The 20179-nt window shown below is 39.3% G+C and overlaps 1 protein-coding gene across 1 annotated transcript in view; it reads right to left on the reverse strand.

Annotated features, from left to right (window-relative positions):
* The window catches only part of nell2a (neural EGFL like 2a), a 66010-nt gene that overhangs the window by 11602 nt on the left and 34229 nt on the right, over nucleotides 1-20179 (reverse strand). Inside the window, exons 13-15 of the mRNA XM_026364801.1 lie at nucleotides 18045-18170; nucleotides 10356-10478; nucleotides 8037-8132 (exon numbers count right to left, since the gene is read on the reverse strand). Of these exons, the coding sequence (XP_026220586.1) occupies nucleotides 8037-8132; nucleotides 10356-10478; nucleotides 18045-18170 (345 nt within the window). The remainder of the gene's footprint in view (nucleotides 1-8036; nucleotides 8133-10355; nucleotides 10479-18044; nucleotides 18171-20179) is intronic.

Here is a 20179-nt window from a genome sequence, read left to right on the forward strand (position 1 = left end):
TCAAACTGATTTCCATTTCCACAGACCTGATAATCCTGAAAGGCTCCAGAAGGTATTATTCAAAAGACATCTCTGGATCTCAGCTCAACCTTTTCCTCCTGCTCCGAAGTCAGATGCAATTTGACAATAAGTGGATTTAAAAATGAGCTGAATTTGTCATGTCATATCACATTCACGATGACGGCTGAGAAATGGCTGCAGAACATTTAAGTTGATAATAATATGTACAAAGCTTTTATTGACAGGTACATGACACAGCGATAAGGTAGGAAATGAATTGCAAATCTCTTCTCCTTTATATACAGTAAAGTGTAACTGAGTGATTGCCACTGGTCCTCAGTCTTCATTAAGAGAAAGAGTGAACTCAAATAATCAATCAATCATCATAAAACCCGGGGCAAATTGAGTTACACTCTAGGTTCCTGAAGATGAAACAGACACTGAAACACAAATCCATACAGCACTTGTGTGGGAGAGTGGATGAGTAATCATGGTAAATTGGAAACCAGCCTTGTGAACAATTGGTAGCTGCAAGCGAATGCAGAATGCAATCACTCTGTATCACTTACATACCTATAGCTGTAAAATCCAGTCAAGCTTTAAAGTACAAGTGAAATCTAAATTTGTCAGGTGCTTGTTGTTGTAAACAAAATGCAGAAAATTGAATTTGAGAATTATCCTTTCACTCCTGGAGATAAAGAAAAAATGTTTAAGGAATCTATAATAAATGTTCCTTTAGAGCAGGACGACGTGTTGATGATGAGCTGAGACACAAAACAAACATACTTGTGCTGATATCTGCTACATTTTTATCTGTAAGGCAGATAAATAGTGACACTCCGATACAGTAGACACTTCCTCCAGTAAACCAAACAGATACAAAACACTTTTTTCCTCAAACGTAAACACAGGACGTGCTAAAAAAAAAAGTTGCAGCAGAGAAAAACTATTCATGTTAGCCTCCAAAGCATTGTAGCTGTCCAGTGCCGAGTGCAGCTCGCTGCACTGCAGCAGCTTCAGCAGCAAGCTATCCCTGGGAGATGTGTCATTTAGGTAGAAGCAGCAGGTTGTGCTCAGCTAAACGACAGTGCCGGCCATTAGCAGGGCCTAATTAAGACACACTAATTACAGGTGATGGAGTGAGTGCTTTGTAAGGCCGTCTCTAAATAAATAATGAATACATAATCATTGTGCTTAAACAAGCCGCTTGAGCTTAAACAGTCACAGCCCCCCAGGCCTTGTGGGTAAATCACGGAGCAAAGGAGGGGAAAGAGGAAAAGCTGCAGTGATGCATCATGGAAGCTGTCAAGGAGTGAAAAAATTAATATGGGTTTTAAATATTCACTACCTATGCCTGTGTGTTGGGTAGGGGCGCCCTGGGGACATTTTGACTATGGTGAGGTTGTGATGTGTTTTCTTGTCTATACTCTGGTGTTATACACACTGAGGCTTCTACGATTTAAAATAAAGCATCAACAACTCTTCTGTCCAGTGCAGTTTAACTCAGCCAGACCAGTGTGTAATAACAAACTATTCCTGTCTATCTCTGTTACCCCTTTATGTTTGTCTTAATGTCTCCATTTTGTCTCATTTCCTATTTATCTTCCTGCTTGTGTGACTTTGTCAGTCCTTTGGTCTGTCTTTCAGTCTGTCTTTCTGTCTAAATCTCTGAGAGGCTTTCTGGAGCTAGACATCAATGTAAATGAGGTCTGAGGGAACAAATTTGTTTGTCTGGCCCCGTTCTGCTCTCTGTCCCCGTCAATAAGTCGGCATGACCTCAGGACTTCACACTCACTGCCTTCTAAGTTTTGTCATGAACTAACTGGCCATCCACTCGTCTCCTTCTATCCGCCTCTTTGTCGTTGCTATTTCTCCTTTTCCATTTATACATCTCATTATAAATCATGTCCTTTTAACTTTTCCTCATTGCCTTTCTCTCTTTCTCCTATCCCCTCTCATCTGCCATCACCCAATGATTAAAATCCCATTCTTTCTTCACTTCTCAACTATCTTTGGCCTCAAATGCTCCTATGTTTTTCACACTCTTACTTCATCCTTCTTCTTACTTCACAAACTCAGAGAAAGCCTTTATAGGGAAAAGGACATAAATACTGATTGAATATTTCACTGGTAAAACAAAGAATATCAAAGCGCTGACGTTTCACTCACATAAACAGAACATTCCCATCTTTAGCTCACTTCTTTTCGTGAGATTATCAGTTCAGAAGAAGAAATATGCAGGTAAATGATCATGACTTGAGAAAATGAGAGTAGTGCCTACCAATAAAACACCAGTTTACAGTGTAGGTGTAATGCACCATGGCTCCCTGATGGTTCTGTTGAACATAAACCTCCAGGAGTGTGTAGGAGTCACAAATCTGAATTGCATCATTAACACCTGACATAAATATCTTTTATCTCTTTCTCCTTGTCCTTAAAGAACAGCGTTGATGCTAAACTAGCCTCCATGTGATCCAGCAACACTGATTAAAAGTACTCATGAGGACTTGGGACTGCAGACCATTTAAAAGATGAAAGGAAGAGGTGTCCATCCACAGCATCTGATCAAGCAGCCCACAGCATCCTTTGAGAAACTAGCAAGGGGCCAGCTAAGGACAGCAGAGATGGCCATTAGTTAAAGAACTGACAGCATAGTGACAGAAAATTTTAACTGGTGGCCAAGCATCCTAATAAGCTTAGAGGGGTTTGAAAGGAGAACATAATGAGCTGAAAATAAAGGAAATACAAAGGCTACCTCCCCATTCATCTCATAGGAACAGTTGAGCAATTCAGTCAATAAAGATGTGTCTGAGACCTTAAACAAAGGAGAAGATGTTCACAGATGTTATGTCCAATTATTTCATGCACAGACTATCGGCTTTGCAGTCCTGGGGATCTGATGCTGAAAAGCTTTTTTTTAAAGCCACGATAATCATTAGGCCCTAGTTATGAATCTTATAACATTTATGGGGTATTTCCTAAAAGCATCATACGTTCCTGCTGCCCAGCTTTCCTATATGAAGACTTCACACTCTCTGATGGAACAGACAGAAAATGACTCACTTACCGTTTATGGTTCTGTTTATTTCATTTAATGAGTTATTCGATACCTTTTTTTCAAGACTGCTATAATAAAATTTAATGCAACCTGAGTAAAGATCCGTAAATGCAATCAATCCATGAGAAATATCCCAATGAGCTCAGATACAGGAAATGGAAATGACTAGAGATAAAAAGAATTTCTTTATCCTTCTTTTTTTAGAAATATTTATAACGTTGTTGATTTGCATCACATGACCATGAAGTGTGCATGATCATATCCGCTTTCCTTTGCCATTATGTAATGTATTTACCTATTAAGTTGTGTACATGAATCTACATAGTGGGTACTATGCACCCTGTTCAGCCAAAGTTAAGAAATTGAGAACATACAGAATATTTGCTGTTAAAGCGTAAGTTCACAACACTGAAACAGGTTATGCCTGCTGAGATTGTTCCTCCTGTTCATAGTGACCTTTCAAGAATCCCTCCCTAATGTGCGTTTACTGTAAATGACGGGAACAAAATACATAGTCCTTACTTGTGCAAAAACAAATACCAAATTTTATGTGAGACAAATAAACTGAATATCTCTCTATATTCAGCCTCATTAGTAAAAACAAATCCTCTTTTTGCTACAATCATGCAACAGAAAAACTCCAAGAGAGAATTTTGTTCTTACAACACTAATCTGGATGATTTCCATGATTTGATTATCGCATTTGGCTAAACCTTGATATTAACTTCAAATAAATTTCTGCACAGTAGAAGCAAAGAATAAAAACTGTGGATTTTATTCCCAATCACTTACAATTAGGAGGCGATCTTTTAATGGCCAATATAAACAACACACATATTTATGGTACAAATAAACACCTGACTATCGTTACTATTATTTTAGGTTTTGACAAACATTTCGTTTGAACACTGAAAAATGCTAAAGGTTGTTAAAGTACATTTTTACTCTGACGTTCTCCAGTTCAAGGAAAAATGGACACCAATTTAAATGAAAAATAAATGTAATATTCTAGTATTTTCTATTTTCTCACCCTTCCGTATAAGGAATAATGCTTGCCTGGGGCTAACATATTGACTATGCAGCATGTTCAGGGCACAGATTACACGGCTGGCCCTGCGTACATTTATATCCATGACTGAAGTGTATGTGCCCCGTCGCAGCTGTATCCTGCATAATTCATGATGTGTCAGAGTTCTCCACTAGCTGGTGTCTGTCTGTCAGCACTCTGTGTCCCCTGTCCCTTCCCATCCATTGCCCATGAATGGTAATGACAAGCCAGCAAGCGTGCACACACGGATACACACACACACACACACAGTTACAAAAAGCCCTTAACAGTCACAGACATAAAGAAACAGACGACACATTAACACACACCCACATAGTCGTACAATTACAGAAACAAAGTACACAAGATACTACACGCATTTGCACCTCAACACACAGAAAAACAACAATCTAAAATAGGACAGCAGGTTGACAGTCCACAAACTGTTAGCATCTTCTTATATGTCAGTGTGTGGGCATGCTCATCAGTGTGCGTGAGTGTATACACACTGCCTTGAAGAGCTACTGTTCGGTGTCTTATGACAGGTCGTCAGTCTGCCGCAGCAGCAGCAGAAGTGGTGGAGTCCCTGGGGAGGCCTCTAAAAGCTCCCAGGGTTTCTGGGGGTGGGGAGCCCAGACTTAGTGAAAGCTTTTCCATGTTCATCCACCCAACTCTACTTCTCTTCCTTGTACAGCAGCCAACTCCTCCAGCCTCATTCTGCATCCAAATGCAGACAACGCTCACTAACCCCTACCCTCTAACCACCCATCTCTCTCATTTCCCATTCCATCACCGCATCTGTCAGTTTTTCCCAACATCTCTGTATCTTCCTTTCCAGTTCACCTCATCTCACCCCCCTCCTGGTTGTTACCTCTCTTTTCTCTCTCTCCCCGAATTTTGCATCTGTCAGTCTCTCCAAACATCTCCATTTCTTCACTCTAAACTGTTGTTCCCACTCCCCACTCCTCCTTCCTGTCCTTCCCAACGAGCAGAGCAGCATATCCAGTACATTAACCTTCACACAACTCTGTGAGTCTCTCCAGTAGACAATTCCTTTACTGGGAGCTCCTGTCACTCTGAGGAGACAGTAAGTAGGACTCCGTTTCACAGTGAATGACTGGTGAAGTCTCTAAACAGTGCCAGAGGCTTCAGCCCTTTAGCACAAGGCCCTGGTGGTGGTCCTGGACTATAAAACCAGAAGAAAAAAAAAACACACATATGAGAATGGTAACTGTCACAGAACTGACTTTGGCGAGATCGGGAGGTAGTCAGATTGTGGGAGGAAGGAGAGAGATAGACATGCACATAGCAGCAGCTGCTGCAATGACAAACATCTTGTCGCCTGAGGCATGAGGAGCGCGCGATAGTTTCGGCGTGCATGTGAGTGCTTGTTTGTGTTTGTGTCCCCGAACCTCAAATTCTAATCAGCCTCAATGATGAGCGGAGAGGAACCTAAAAACAGACTGATCCCTGAGCCACCAATCATCGTCCTCTAATTTCACTGACGGTGTGATTAAGACAAGTCACATTTAGTGGAGATAAAAAAATCATCTTAAAGGTTTTGTTTACTCAAAGTAAATAAAGCATACCACTTGCTACCAGTGTTATCTATCCATGCAATTAGTTTAGGATATCTGCGCCCACATCGATACAAAGCAGGTAGATGGACTTTTGCTTAAAAATCTAACTTCTGGGAAATACTGTATGCTTACTGAATGTCGATACCTCTTTCATGTGTGTCTGTTAAATACGAAGCCATGGGATGCTTAAGATGCTAAGATGGTGGTTATGTATAAACCAAAAAATGCAGCTTCACAGTTCACTGATAAACATCTTATATCTTTTTGTTAGTTTAATCTGATTCTATAAAGAGGGGTTTTTATTAGTATTAAATTGAATAATATTTTTTTAATTTACACTCACTCCTCTTTCTGTGGTCCAACTAAATCAAACCCTAATTGATGTTTTTTATAGCCTTACAATGAATGCAGACATTTCAAGGATTTCTTATAGTGCTGCAAAAATGCGTCCAATGTCAGAAACTACCATATAAAGTCACTGTTTTGTTTGTTTTCTTTTGTACTTGATGAAAAGCAAGCTTGGGCTCAACGTCGTGCTGAAAGGTTTAATTAATTAAAGAAAGAAATGTGTGAGCTAAAACATTTTTGGGGCTCTTTTACCGATATTGTTTGTTTGAGCTGTCAAGGAAGTCAATACACAGGGTGAAACGAGGGAGCTGAATGTGGCTCAGAAAATTCTCATGTGAGTGATTGAAGCTTGCCCTTAATTCACTTGTGCAATTGTTTGACTCTGTGAATGACCCTGTGGGGCTGATACTCGCTGCTTTTCCTTTTAATCATGTAGCTACTATAATAAAGGCTTTTCAACAAAGCAGTGTGCTTTGTCTTTTTAAGGAATTCAATCCCTTTTTTCCGTCGATGGAGGCATTTATTACACACAGACAAAAAGAAATGTTTCCTAAAAGTATTTGTATTTAGTTTGTTTGTAGAGGTCTGTTTTGAGATAACGAATGATGAAAAGGATCACCTTGAACAAAACATTCATAGAGGTTAGAGTTTTCCTTTGACAGACTGTTCTGCAACAGTTTTTCAGACGCAGAGAGAAAAGCGAGAGAGGTAGACAAAAAGAGAAAGGCCAGGATCTAAAACACTATACATGTGGAGGGTAATGAAATGTGTGATTGCCTGGACTGTGCCATTACTAAGGGACAAGGTCCTCAGAACCTTCTTTGCTGCAAAATGGGGAGGAGGATAAGTCATTATAGTTTAGGTGTGTTAACACATTCTCTATAGCTCTCACACACACACATAGTCTTTCTGTTCTCTTCTCAGCATCTCACAGCAGCACCTCGAGGATATTCATTTACTTTAAGACGGGCAGTAAAAAGGACGCCTCGTAAAAAAGGTCCTTTATGTGCGATCAATACCTGAACCAATGAGTGAGCTCAGAGTTTGCTTCACTCAAACACAAGCGCGAGCACACACACACGCACACACACACACACAGAGAACTGTCATGACTTGACTTTCTAGTAGCTCAGCCGCTTGTCTCCTGAAGGACACTCCACAAAAAGGTTGAAATGGGTTATGGAAAGGCTGGTGCTGCGATACATTAGACATACATGCATCAGCGCATCTAGCACAGCTGCATGGATTATACTCTTTTCCTGTTACCTTAACTCACCAGCCCTGCAGGGCAAAACACACTGAATATGATGCAAAACTTTCAGTCTTATCACAACGTTGTGTTCGATATATCTCCATGAACGTGTGGTCCGCAATAAACAAAAACTGACTTAATGCTCGGTTATAAGCTATCGTGCCTTATCGGGTATAGTGCATCAGGAGTTTGTGCAGCTGTAATTTGGAGCCTATGAGGAGGAATGCCACGCTGATTAATATGGGCTGTGATATGAGGTAATTCCAATACTGCTGCAATTGCAGTTCAAATCCTCCATCGGGCTGTTGGAAGAAGTACAAGCTCATTATTCACCACAGTGTGTAGACCCACACAGTCTGACGCACGCTTGGACACATCCAGCCACAAACACATTCACAAACACGTAAATGGTGAAAACATCTATGTAGCATTTCTATATAAGCTGTTTTGCCAGGGTCAGAGCAAAGACAGCAGCACAAAGTAAGAATAATCACTGGCTGTTTAAACAAGCGACCAGATACGCTGAGATACCTAAAGCAACAGCTCTAAACCTAAACGGCTTCTGCGGTAATCTTTACTATTCTTTCCTTTTCCTGTTGGATCTGACGAAGAAAAAAAAAAAACACCTCCTCACCCTACGTCACCTCTTCTCCCAGCTTCTCGTTCTTTCTTAAAACATTCAGTGAAAAATCTCCCTTGAGCTATTTTTGAGGAGAGAAACGTAGGAGTGGAGCTAAAATTAACTCTTACCTGTCTCACATCTCTTCCCAGTAAATCCTTGCTGACACACACAGTTGTTAGGTGAGACGCAGGTTCCCCCGTTCTGGCACAATCCGTCACACATAGCTAGAGGTAGACCAGAAAAGAGCCATTACTTACTAAGATTAACGAGCATTAACTATGTAATTAGACCAGCAGCAGCATATGTATTTGCATAGAGAATATGAGCTAATTTCGTGATGTGATTCATTATAGGCTTGCATGATTAATACATCTCACTAAGGTTAATTCAGAAATATTCATTATTCATGGGTGGAGTATTAGTTAATGTATAGTCAGTGGAGTTGACAGAATGCAAAAAGAATAAATGAAATACAGCATAAAACAAAACTAAGTACATCCGGGTTGATTTAAAATGTTGCAGCAAAATCGGCAACTTAAAACAATTTTATGTTTTTAGCTACTTAAGTCCAAAGATGGTAAAGCTATAATAAAGATGATCATTTGCATGCCCTCCTTTATTTTATTTGTGATGGCAGATTGGACAAATTTGTACAGAGGTGGTTTGTCTTCTTAGATGATCCTTTTCATCTCCTCTGTACTGAAGGTGTCTTAGTTGCTCTACATTGTGCTTAAAAACACCACAAATGTGCATGGGATTCATGTTAGGGCACACACAAGTCATAGTGTTCACTTTTTTCTTCTTTAAAAACTCTGTAAACTGTATTTTGGATTATTGTCACACTGGAAGATTGCCTAAAGTCATCTTTTTGTTGAATGTTTGGATTTTCAAACTTACATTCATAGTGCCTATATAAATGTCACCTGTCTTAGATATTCTGCACTAGATCAGTGGCACATCAGTTTCCACAGATAATCCTTCTGCAAGTCAGAAGCACTTATCTGTCTGTTTTTAAATGTATGTTTGGACAAACTGTGAATTCTGCATAGAGTCATTTTTTTAGGAAAAGCAACTGTACCTTATTAGTAGTGTGGCTATGCCTGTATCCTTTCTCATCTTTAGTATCAACAGGTTCATGAAAAATGAAATATAGATCATGTACTGTAGAGTCATGTTGCACACAACCCTGTCTATAATTGAGAAAACTGATGTTCCTTTACTAGAAGACACAGGTGCAGTAATTTCTGCTTTTGATGTGGTCACAGTTTGCACAAGAGGCATAGAGAGTTTACTCTGGTTTGTTGTAGACTATATGTACACAACTGACAACATGGTTTAATAACATAATGGCCAAACGTGAAGCAAGAAAAGGTGGAAACATCCTGACTTTTACTGGATTAAGCTCCATTAAAGCTGGAGTCTACATTTTATTTAAGAGCATATTTTCAGCAGAGCCTCCCTTTGACCTCTGAAGGTTAAGTCAGATTATTAACATTTCAATGTCATCAGGGTTATTTCTGATGATACAAATAATTTGATTCGTAGATTTATGATATTTCTTTTCATTATTTATTAGTTTAACTTTAAGAGTTATATCCAGGAAGTAGTCAGCCTGGGGAACACAGTAAGTTGAAGCTTACCCATAGTCACAAACGACTAAAACCAGCCCTTCACAGGCTGTCTGATGAGTTATCTGATATTCATTCCTAAAATCAGTGCATTTTCACTTTAAATTGATTTCTAATCATAGGATTGATTACCCAGATAAGGTCAGGTCAATTTTCTAGTAAGAACACAGATTACAAATAGATCAGCAAACACAGAGAAGCACTCATTAACCTTAGGTCACAAAAGCCTTTTGAGTAGATGCCAGTGAGAGAACGACCACAACACAGTTTACATGGTGCAGATTAGAGCATCTCCACACATTAGACACAAATATGAGATGAGTCAACTTTGGAGCAGACTTTTGTGTATGCCTGAACAACAAAGATCTTTAACTGGGACATTTTGTATTCATATCCCTGGATTTGTATGGTGACATCTTCATTTTTTATAGATGATATAGCGTTTATTTTTTAAAGCAGATAAATATATAATGAAAGGTGGTCTGTTGACGTCTGGTACAAAAACAAAATTACAAACATAATGTCTCCATGAAAATTTAACTAAAGCTTGAGGATACAGTATCTGTGTGCACAATTGCCTTCAGGTATATTATACAACAGACGGATTTACTGGTCTCACTGAAGAGGAAAAGAAGCTATTTGTTAAGTGAAGATGAAGTCAGTTTCACATTTTATTGTTCAATTCACGGGATTTAGGGGGCAGACTTCTTATCTATCAAATGTTTCACCACTGAAAACTATATTTCTGTTGTCTTGTAAGTCAATGTGGGCCGGGCACTTTACACAGTTAACAACATTAACTAACACGTTTGTGCTTACCTTTGCAGACTGTCCCATTACCAGTGTAGCCGGGCTTACAGGAGCAGCTGTGGCCGCCTACCATGTTGAAGCACAACGCATTTTCATCACAATTGTGGAGTCCGCTGAGGCACTCGTCGTGCTCTGAAGAAAAAAATTATACAACAATAGGGTTTTAGTGAAACTGTAAATTGATAAGGTATATTTAAAAAGTAAAAAATGAAGAAACAACAGTCTGGAAAATGCAAACCACTACTACAATCAAGGAAACAATGCTTGGTTAAAGAAAACTGAATGCTTATTTCATTTGTAAATATGAAGAATGAACGCTGCCAGCTGGTAATTTGTTTTACTTTCCATTATGGACACACACGATTTCAGCGTCAGTCTTGGATTAAATGACTTGAAAGTGGATAGCTGTGAGTCTTATAATAAGAGATCAGTGACAAACAGCTGACTGGAGGACGAGACATTTCTCTATGTCCCATCATAATCTGTCATAAAGATAGTTTTTTTTAAACTCAGATGTTTTTTCTAAATCTGAGTTTTAAGAGAAACAAACATAATCTCCAAAACTTCACACAAACTGCAAAATAATGATATGACCAATAAATATGCTGTATTTTGCATTTATGAGCCACTGAGTGTTGTAAATTGGCACTAATTGCCATAAAATACTAAGTGAAATGTTTCCTGTAAGTTTCATATACACATTAACAAAATGTCCCCTTAGAAACACGACTCCCAAGCTCTCATCATCGCTGCTGTGGAATTAGTGATATGGTGCGTTATGAATCACTGACAAGCTTGACTAATGGCTAAAGCCCATGTCGATGTACTGTATTCAACTAGCGAACAAATTCTCATCCCTCTCTGTGTAGAAACATCTGAACAGTACAAAGAGACGGAGGTGGCAAAATACAAAGCTGCATAAAAGCCTGTAGGCAATGCTAGCACACAAATCAAGGAGTCCAAATATGTGCAAATATTTTAATGATTCCACATAAAAAACAAACTTTTAAGAGCTATGGTGTGAGGAAAAGGTTTTATATATTAAGTGTACAGTAAAATCAAGAGTGACTGAATAATGTGAAGGACTAAAGTCAAAAAATGAATTGCCTTACATGTAAAATAATAAAAATACCTAAATTAAAAGACTCAAGTGCAAATTTTATCTACTGTAAATCCCTGCAGTCTGAATAAAGGACAACTCTGATGAATGATTCTCAGTCATTTGTGAGTTTTTAACACAAGCATTGTTTAGTGTCTTTACTGTGAAACTATAAAAACCTCCTGCTGGGTAGATAATGCAGCCCATTATGATTAAAAGCTACTAATGATGAGTAAAACAGAATTTTGAATACAGCCTTATTACAATATAGCCGACATTTGTGTTGAATAACACAGAACTACTATAACTAATAAAGGTTAATTTCTTCTGGTTCATAAATAGGTTGTTTTTAGAGTAAATGCTGTAAATGAGCTCATTTGAAGCTCCAGGGGGGAAGCTATCTTATTTTTATGTTGATATCCCACCCAGGGTTTCTGCTTTAGATTTTATTGTCAAGAAGCTGTAAGTTTAGATAAATGAGATTTAATTTGTCCAGAGGATTCTGGATCTCACCACTTGATCGCTGATCTGAAGAAAGGTTATATTTAGCTGTCATGAAGGTGCATTATATCAGTAGGTTACAGCTTGTGTCTTACTCTTTACTGTTTTAGCAGCAGCTGGGTTAATTCCACTGCAGAGTATCAAACATGTGAACCAGCCTTTTATACTACTGATTACTGTTTAAACTGGACCACACCGCACTGTGCAGTCTTACAGAACTCTTCTGGCCTTATCCTCGGGGGCCTCCTTCAACAAAGATACTCTAACTACAAAGGCATTTGGAAATCTCATTTGATACTGACTCAATGCACAAACTGAAATGTTAAAGAATTGTAAAGCATGTAAGCCCTTTCCTTTGCCATATGAGCAGGCACATTAATGCACAACCTTCATCTGCCCCTGAACACAAAGGCAAATCTTTATCTTTCTGACACAAACAAAAGATCTTTGTCCATTGTGTTTTGGAGATTCACATAAATATTGCTTTCTGATAATTTTTTGCTTAGGAATCAGTACAAAAGCTGCAGTGCAGAAAAACTTTCTGGAGTTGTTTTAACCTTCGGGAAACATTTATTTTTTAATTTCACAACTCTATATTGAGTAATGCCACAAAAGGATGCGACACACAAAAACCGATGATGAAAGAGTCATCTTGTGCTAAGAGTGCTTTTGGAGAGCTTAAAAATTGAGTTGCAAAACTATTTTGTAATTTAGTCAGAAAAACATTTTGTTTTATTGTGTGTTTATATTGCGGAGAAAAATTTCAGAGGCTGTTAGGGGAACACATTTTCTACTAAATCTCTTCTCAAAGCAGTTCAAACACAAACATAAAGAGTTAAGTGGTAATCTGAAGGCAACAGGGCTTTTTTTTTTTTTTTTTTGGGCCATAGTGCTTCTGACAGGGGGAAAATATTCATTGCTCTCAGCTGTTTCCTCTTCCACACATGGCTCTGACACTGAACAGATCTACGCAGCCTTCATCACCAACAGAAATACCATTTTTTTGACTGTAGTACCTACTTGTGGGTATTTGTCCCACAACTTCAAGCTTTTAAAATGCATGCAATTGTGAAAGATAGTGAGATCTGAGGACTGAAAGATGGCACCTAAAGAGTGAGAGGATCAGAAATCTGAATGCTTGTTGCAGGAGACCTGAGCTGCATCATCCATTTCCCTGCCTTCATCCAATCCATTATATCTCCTGAACAGACCGTGGGCTCATCCAAATTGAAAGTGACATTGTGATGAGCTTCTCCATCGAGGGTATGATGTATGTATGTGTGTGCGTGAGATGGATTGAAGGGCACTTAGGAGGGCCCACTGCTCTGCTCTTGTTGCTGCATCACACAGACACACACACACACATATGCCTGCTGCTGGGCAGAATTAAAGTCTGCTCACAGGCACATAAAAACAGTAATAGGAGCTCAGGAGAGGAAATAGTATAAGGTGCTTTTTTTTCCCCCAAGGTCACATTTGCCAGAGTAGAAAACAGCAGCCGTCAGTCTGTCCAGTCACAGCAGCACAGCCACACACGAGCTGTGTCAGTGTGTGTGTGTGTGTGTTTGTATTATTACCATAACCCTTGAGTTTAGTATTGGTTACTTGTAATTTTGGTTATTTAGGAATTGAGGCTTATTACACCCCTGCACTTTGTGTAAGCGACTCTAAATTTCATCGACTAAATCCCTGAAATCTGTGTTTGTGTGCCTGAGTAAGCGTGAGAGAGGTATTTCCTTGCTGACTGCTGCTGCTCAGGCTGCAGACAGATAAACAATCAATTATGTACAGCCTGTCACCAGGGATCTCTCCAGCTAGCCGTTTCTCATCCTGCTTGACTCCCTCCACCTTCTGCCAAAACAACACCAGCCTCAGTGAGGTCTGACCTCAGGCTGCTTTCCAACAAAATAACGTAGGGCCTGACTTTAACTCAACATTTTCAGACATCTGAGAGGACAGTGATCTTATGAGGGCCAGGAAGAAAACACTTCCTTTGCTTCCTCAGTGACTCCTCTGCTGTTAACAAAGAAAAACTTCAGTGTAGAAACACATTACAATACATACACTGAATTTGGTCAGAAACATATCTTTGCAAGTGTCCATGCAGTCCTGTTATTCACGGAGGACCATCATAGAAATAGAGGCATGAACTCTATTTGTCCAAATCCCCCTGAGCTGCCAGAACCTTTGAGTCTCCAGACTGAAAGTCATCTTTTCTGATCCATGCTGTTGACAAACCCCCTGCTCCACCTCTGGCCTCTGTCCATTGCTTTTTTTCATCTTCTCCTTCCAGCCCTCCTACCATTCCTCTGCCTCAGGGGTTTGGGTCTGGTTATCACAGGATTAGAACAAGGACACACACCCTGCATACACACCTGGTGCACACGCACACCTCAGAACAGCCTGCTTTAATAACATTCAAAGGGAGAGCATAACCAATCCGCTACCTTTCATGGATTAGCTGCTAATCTCACAGAGCGAGGAGCACCTCAGGCACTTTGGGGAAAAGACAAAGAGTAGAGGGGAAGAACGAGGAGGGATCTTGACCTTCAAGATCAAGGATAAAGTGTTTGTCAAAGAAAGGGGCAGAAGAAAGTCAGGGATGTTTCTTTTGCTAAAGTCTCCACTGAGCTGCGTCAGGAAATGTGGTTGTACATTTTTTATTTAAACAAGTACATGAAGTCCACATGTTCCAGTCTGCCACCAGCTGGGATCTGAACCTGTGACCTCCCTCCCCGCAGGTGGCCATGATGTAAAATATGAACTTCTGTCCAAGCTTGCTGACCCCTTTGACAAGCTGAGAAGAAATATAACCAGGGCTCCATGCTGTTTCGTCTAGGCCTAAATCTGTGGATTAGTCCTTTAATCCACTATTCTGCACATAAACACTGAGCCATGAAATGAACTACAGTCAACTTAATCCTCTTTACCAGGCAGACTGGTTCACATATGACACGGTAATGCATGTGGAAATATGGCTATCAATACCGAGACGTGCTGAGTTTGCGATACGTTAATTGATGAAAGCTACTGACGATGTTAAAGACCCTCGTATATCGTGCAAATGTACCATGTCAATAGGTACTGAAGGGGGCGGTTTAATCTTTCCTTCCACAGCTGCAGAAATTCTACTGTGGGCAACATAGAGGAATCAGCACTCCCTTCGGACTCTTTTCAAACACAAGCAGATGTTCAACTGCTATTAATATACAGCAGGTTCCTGCAGCTAGTAACTTAACATCTTTATACCTTTATTGTTAATTACTGCCACCAGGACTACAGAGGTGACTCTAAACTCTGCTCATCAACACAAATAAAAAGAAGCACTGTACCTGTGTTCTCTCCATGAAAGTTATTGTTAATACCTATTTGGCCATAACCTAAATGATGAGATGTGCCTATAACTGATAGTGTTCAGCACCTAGTTCTTTCTGATAGTGGATGTGTGGGAGCTGGTAGTCTAATAACTCAGTGGGGAGATTACGACTGTAATTTGATTGAAGCTGGAAAAAAAGTCATTACATCAGGCCTCTGCATAAGCTTTGGTTTAATCACACAAATTGACTTTTATAAGGAGAAGCATTCCACTACAGTGACTTGAAGGTATTTTAATAGGAAACTACATAAAATATAGTGACACAATTTAATCCACTGGGTTTAGGGGTATTAATCTTCATTGTGAATCTTGAATGAGCACACAGTGGGAGAAAGACAAATGAGCAAAACAATTAGACCTGCCCCGGAGCTCACAAGATTAGAAAAACACAGTGAGGTACAGTGGTTGTCTGACCATAATTTGGAAAAGGACTGAGTAAGCAAGGAGGTCTCTTTCTCTAAATAAATCACAGGAGCACAAGGAAAAGAGATGAATGCACGTTTGTGACTCGCTTAAAAACAATTCTTCAGTCTCAATTCTAACTTGTTTATGCCTTTCAGAAGCCTGTTCATAAAAAGCCACTGTGCTCTATTATTTCCTGCGTTCCATTGACAGAGGATGAGAGAAACTCTACAGGGAGCCCAGATGGAGCAGGAAATGGGAGTTTTTACCGGGTGTTTGTTGTGTTGCTGAATCTTACAGCTTTAATTCAAACTCCAATGGCACGGTAGGAAAGCTGCGGGCCCAAACCCTCCAGCATCGAGCACAGGCGGCAACCAGCCTGTTCACTCTGCGGAGCTAGTTTGCATTGCTGCAAATTGCCGTTTTAATTACAGACAAGGAGGAAATGCAGCATGTTACTTCCTATTCGGAGATGATGCACACAAGGAGATACTTAGCATCGTGTTTCACAAGCTGCAAACAACTGCTGAGGAATGAGGCGGATCTGCCACTCGTCACTATAGAATCACACTGTATTATTTTAGACCAAGGTCTTTACATTAAAGAAAGATAGAGAAAGATTTTATTCATAATGTTAGGCTTTACGAAGCCTAGTCTCTAGTTTGATCAACTTCATGGGCAAAAAACATAAAGTAAGTAAATTATCTACACTTCACACTGGAGATAGATGTGACTGTTTAGCAGTTGGTTTCCTTTTTTCAGGTTGTTATAGCCCTGAAAAATGCCACTCTTTTTCCAAAACGCATTTCAAATTTGTCCTGAATGTAATGTGTTTTCACAGGATGATGTAACATGAGGTTCTTTCTCTTATTCCGGCATCAGTTTGTAAAATCTACTCTAACCCGACAACAAACTATAGTGGAAGCTCCTATGAACATGCAGGTCTACTACCACAGTAACCCAAACACCGGCAGAGAACAAAGCCTGCAAATCATCCGCACAATCTTTTTAGATTGATTTGGTTTGCTTTTGAAATTGACTTTGGTTTCAACTTTGATCAGGAACAAATGGGTCTCCCGCCTCCGCTCACAGTCTCTCTGATTCTCAGGTTCTCAGTGACTTTCTTCCTCCTTATCGCAAGTGTGCCCACACAGACAGAGTACATTCACGCACCAGACGAAGTCTGTACACATACACATACACACAAACAAGACAGAGAGTCCACAGACACTTCCAACAAGGCCTGAAGTTAATCTACTTTTTTGTTCAAAGTGAAGTTTTTCAAAGGATAAAAGTCTCACACTGATTAGAATCACTTAGCTTAGCTTAGTTTTACAGGTCTATAGTTGCAAAAGTATCATAATATCAACCAACTTGTCTCACAAAATAATAGAATATAATTTTCTTATAGAATAAATATGTGCAACTAAGTTTTAACAAAGCAGGGAGATAGAAATGCTTTGTAATCTACACAAAGCAGGCACAATTCAAAATTGATTTGACTCTTTCTCTCAGTGTTCAGTCCTTTCTCTGCTGCTACTTTGTGCTGAATCTTAAAGTAGTAAGGCTAATATTGATTTGTCTGTGTCTTTTTAAAATGGTGCTAGCAATCAGAGCAAAACCAATAGGAGCAAATCAAACTCTGACATTCATCCCTATGCATATTAAATGAACAGACCGTGCATAATTACAGGATGACAGATTCACGGACAAGTGTGTCTAACCAGGCACCGTCTGGAATTTGGCGAACACAAAACATGGAGAGGATGTGTAGCACATGTTTTACACTGCTACTTTACAGTGTGTTTTACAGGTGTTGTATAATAGTTCTGTCTCTTTGTCATAAAATTATTTTCTATTACACAGTTTCCTTATTCTGTCCCACACTGCACTCTGACACTAATAACCATAATGTTTATGCTGTATCTCAGTGTATGGCTGCCTCTTCTCTGTACCTGGGCTGTAGAATTTATCATAAAATCAAATATCATCCTCCAGCATATGACTAAAGATGCAAATCAAATAATTTCTAACTGGGAATAATTAACTGTAGGTATATAAAATGCTTCTCTTTAAAAGTTTCTCATATAAACATGCAGTAAAGCTATAAACTCCTCCTCAGTTTCTTTGTAGCTGCATGTCTATACCCATCTTCGTGTTCACACAACAATGAATTATCATCCTTATATGTGCTACTTCAAGGCTGCTCTCAACCTCTACATAAAATGGTTGCTCTAGAAGCTGAAGTTCACAGTGAGAATAAAAATGGAGCCTTCTCCACTTAATTCCAGCCTGTCAAAAGGCCAGCAGAGGAGCTCACCTGTGCAGGAATAGTCATCGATCCTGATGTAGCCCGTATGGCAGATGCACATGAAGGAACCAGGGGTGTTAACACACATGGTGTTCTCTCTGCAGTAGTGCTTCCCTTCAGCGCACTCATCAATATCTAAAGAGAATGGAGAGAGAGACAGAGAGGGGCAGAAGGCTAAGTTGGATGTTGGTTGCTGTCAAAAACGATATGCAAATTCTTATAATCATTTTCTGGTGATTTTTAAAGTTCTCAGCATTCAGATATCAATAATAAGTTAATAACATCACAGACAGTAACAGAAATGCACATAGAAATTACAGTATAGTTACTCTCTTGTGGTGCAGATCAATATTCTGTATGGATACTTGAAGCCTGATAATGAAAGTTCAAGCCATCATGATCAATGTTGATTTACTGTTGGTTTTTCAACCCCCTTTAGCTAAAAGTGACATTTACCTTCGTCCGTTTCACATCTTTAAAAACAAGGTGTAATTTATCTCAGTATATTATTCAATTATTATGGTTTATATTATTTCTCAGATAATTTGTTTGTCCCTCTCTATCACTATGATGTTTCTATGGTTGTTTTCAATAAAGATCTGAATCTTTTGTGTTATTTTTAAGCACATTATATTTGTTAAGGTTCACATACTTTTTCGTGCCATTGTATTGCTGAAAGGAGTTTAGGGGCCTATAATACTTTCCCAGTCTGTACAGAGAAGTGTGGGAGTTTGGAAATGCCATGGCAGAAAAGTTTGGTTGTTGGCCGGAATAAATTATGGAGACGCCCACTGTTAACTTTGTTTTTAATCATTTTCATTTCACACAGAGGAACAGAAATGTCTGACAGGGTGACTGGCTTTAACTGTACGTACAGAGCGATGATTTGTTTACATTATTTTACACTAAGCATAGCTGTCCTGTCTTGTTCAACAAAGTTCAGGAGCTTCCTGAATTCATCAAAGATGCTGGAGAGCGCCATAACTGATTTAGGCTTTCATAGCTTTTTAAATTATTGGTGAGATGACATGTTGTCACTGCTGCAAAAAATATACAGTTTTCCACAGTAAACTAGCTGAGTCATGAGTCATTTGTGCTTGTCCCCTACAGTGATTCTTTTTTTCCTGATCTGTCGGCCCTTACGACAAGATGACACCATTTGTCTATGGCCTCGAAAATGATTACAACATAAATCTGTGTTAGGATGTGACAGCGCTGTTGTTAAGGGTTGCTTAGGTTTAGGCCCAAGATCAGCTTCATTAGAGTTGAGAAAACATAGCGGTTTAAAAGGAGTAGTTCATCAGGGTTAGAGGATCAAAAACAGGTGGTTATGGTGATGGAAGGACAGTGTCATGCTTTTTACTCTGTCGGAAATCATGGACACAGCAGCATCACAGTATCAGAGCCTTAAGTCCCCTGAACAAAAACATACTTTGTTAGGGATTGATGTTTTTCTTCTTTGATGGACAGTCAATTTTCAATAGAAAGGAGGTATCTTTATAGCACTAGTATTATACCATGGCCTATTTTGGGTGTTTCCTCCATTCTGTAAACTACCATGTGTAGTATGTCCTTGTTGATTCTTGCTACAGAGGGTTTCTAAAGGCTCCTGCACAGCCAGTGGGAAAGGACAATTTGTCTTCATCAGTGGGAGACAGAGGTCGAAATGCAGAGGGTCCATGAGAGGTGGGAGCTGAAGCACTTAAGGTTGCACCACTCGATTTTCAATCTATTAAAAGTAAAGCACTCCACATAGCAGCTTAGCTGCTCTTCAGAGTAGTACTTGGCTATTCAATTCATCTTCATGCTTTGAGCATACTTTAAATTTTATATGCTGTAAACAGGTACTGACGTGTAAGAATTACACTACAAGAGAAGTTAATTTAAAAGGTGCTGCACACAAACACAGGTTTTTATGAGGTCACCAAACTTGTAATACACAGAACAATGATAAAGGGGTATGGTATCTCTTCCTAACAGGTGCAACAGTAGATTGAAGGAGAGTATACTGTACATCCAAACAGTCCTAACAAAAACCCACTGTTGAAAATCCCTGTTGTTGTCTTAAACATGATTTAAAAATATAATTAAAGCATATTTTTGTCTTAAGATCAAGAAAATTATTATCCAGTGAACAATGGCAT

This window comes from Anabas testudineus, chromosome 6, assembly GCF_900324465.2.
Source record: "Anabas testudineus chromosome 6, fAnaTes1.2, whole genome shotgun sequence".
Taxonomy (NCBI): Eukaryota; Metazoa; Chordata; class Actinopteri; order Anabantiformes; family Anabantidae; genus Anabas; species Anabas testudineus.